The 2,281-nt window shown below is 56.6% G+C and overlaps 1 protein-coding gene across 1 annotated transcript in view; it reads left to right on the top strand.

The window, feature by feature from the left end:
• Positions 1 to 2,281, top strand: part of PMM1 (phosphomannomutase 1) — an 11,244-nt gene that overhangs the window by 6,244 nt on the left and 2,719 nt on the right. Inside the window, exons 4-5 of the mRNA XM_023728918.1 lie at positions 4 to 95; positions 304 to 403. Coding sequence (XP_023584686.1) covers positions 4 to 95; positions 304 to 403 — 192 coding nt within the window. The remainder of the gene's footprint in view (positions 1 to 3; positions 96 to 303; positions 404 to 2,281) is intronic.

Genomic DNA, 2,281 nt, shown 5'->3' with positions numbered 1-2,281 from the left:
CAGACCATCCAGAACCACCTGGGGGAGGAGCTGCTGCAGGACTTGATCAACTTCTGCCTCAGCTACATGGCCCTGCTCAGACTGCCCAAGAAGCGGTGAGCCCCCTCCAAGCCTGACCCGCCCCTCCTCGGAGTCCTGGGGCCTGAGGGAGGAGAGGGCTGGGTCCCTGACTTATTGGTGAGCGGATTCCTGTCCCCTTGAAGTCCAGGGAGGCTGTGGTCCAAGATGGGACTGGATTTGAATTCAGGGCCATTCTCGTTTTCTCTGGCTCCCTACTCCTCTGCCCACCCCTGCCACCACCAGTGGAACCTTCATTGAGTTTCGGAATGGCATGCTGAATGTTTCCCCCATTGGCCGGAGCTGCACCCTGGAGGAGCGGATCGAGTTCTCCGAGCTAGACAAGGTGCCACCACCTGTGCAACCTTAGGCCTGTAGGACCTCAGTCACTCAACCTCTCTGAGCCTTTAATTTCCCATCAGAGAAATGGATTGGTGTGGTGGGTGGACCTCCTTCAAACACCCTCTCATACACCACATCATTTACTTTTGTGATCTTGTTTATTGTCCATCTCCGGCCCACTCCCCACCCACCCACCCAAATCGTAAGCCCCATAAGGGCAGGGACTGGTGATTTGTTCCCTGCTGGGGCCCCTATGGAACCCTGGTGGCACAGTGGTTAAGAGATCAACTGCTAACCAAAAGGTCAGCAGTTCGAATCCACCAGCTGCTCCCTGGAAACCCTACGGGGCAGTTCTACTCTATCCTGTAAGGTCACTATGAGTTGGAAGCGACTCGATGGCAATGGGTTTGGTTTGGTTTTTTTGGACCCCCCTGTGCCCAGCACAGTGCCTGGCACATAGTAAGTGCTCTGCACTCAAGAAATACTTTTTTTAATAAATGAAAAGGTGGTATGATCTTCATTTTATGAATGAGGAAACCAAGGCTCAGAGAGGGAAAGTGACCTGCCCTGGGTCACGCCGCTCTGATGCTTCCCTGAAGCTGGGTAGGTCTTGCAGCTATGCCTCCCAGTTCACTGGTCCCTACCCCCACCCCACCCTGTGCTCTCAGGAGACCTTCCCCACTGGGGTAGATGAGCTTGGCATTGGCAGAAAGCCCCCTCCCCACTCACATTGAGAGGTGGTCCTTCTCAGGCAGCCAGGTTTCCAATCCCAGCTCCATCTTCTGTTTGCTGAGTGACCTGGGACAAGTGGCTTCACCACTGTGTGTCTCCGTTTTCTCATCTGTGAAATGGGATAATGTAGTTCCCATCTCCTAGGGCTGTTGTGAGGACTGGGTGAGGCCGAGCATCTAAGAAGCCCACACAGGGCAGGCCTGGCACACACTACAGCTTCCCACAGTCCCCAGCGCCCTCACTTGTCTTCTTGGCCCTTGTTTGCCCACTTCTGTTATGGAGGGGGAGTGAACATTCCAGATATCCTCCTGCGTGCCCTACACCAGCCCAGATAACTTATCAATGCTTGACTCTCCTTCAGAATTTGAGGGAGGGATGAGTAGCCCCTTCCCTAGATCAGGACACTGAGGCCAGAGGGTAAGTGACCAGCTTGAGGTCACAGTGCTGGACCTACCAAGGCCAGACGTGGCACTCGGGGCTGTCCAGTGACCAGAGAGGTGTAGCCACCTTGGGCCACATGGAAATATTTATTCAGAGCTTGGGGGCACCCTCAGCTCTAACTTTGGGCCCAGAGAGCAGCCTCTGTAGGGGCTCTGGCTTCCCTGGGGGCCCACACTTCTGCTGGGAAGGCAAGGCCAAGGCAGGTGGGGGGCTCACCTCCCTCACCTCAGCTCCTCCCTGAGACGGAAGCAGGCAGGGTCGTTGCCTCTGTCTTTTAGCCCAGGGAACAGCCTCAGAGAGATCAGGTAGCTTTCACGGCCACCCAGCCGGGAGCACAGCAGCCGGGCCTGGCAGTAGGCAGCCTGGCTTGATATCTCAGTCTGGACCGCTTCTCCAGGTACACACCACTAGCTACCACCTGCCTCTGTCTGCTCCAGTCCTACCCAGCTCTGACCAAAATGCAGGACTAGTCACTCCATTCCCTGGTGCTGAAACCCTCAGGCTCCTGGTCCCCAGAATGCATCCAAGCCCCCCAGCCTGGCCCCAGGCTCCCTGTGAGCCAAACGTCCTGTGGAGCTCTCTGCTGGTTTGGCCATACGGGGTCTCCCCACTCCAGGCCTCTGCTGACCGTTTCTGCACCGAGTGAGCCACTTGCCCTGTGGTCCTGCCCCCCATCAGCACACCAGCCAAGACATCTGGGCAGAGCTGC

This window comes from Trichechus manatus, unplaced genomic scaffold, assembly GCF_000243295.1.
Source record: "Trichechus manatus latirostris isolate Lorelei unplaced genomic scaffold, TriManLat1.0 scaffold00027, whole genome shotgun sequence".
Taxonomy (NCBI): domain Eukaryota; kingdom Metazoa; phylum Chordata; class Mammalia; order Sirenia; family Trichechidae; genus Trichechus; species Trichechus manatus.
This window is presented reverse-complemented; position numbering and strand designations above follow the sequence as displayed.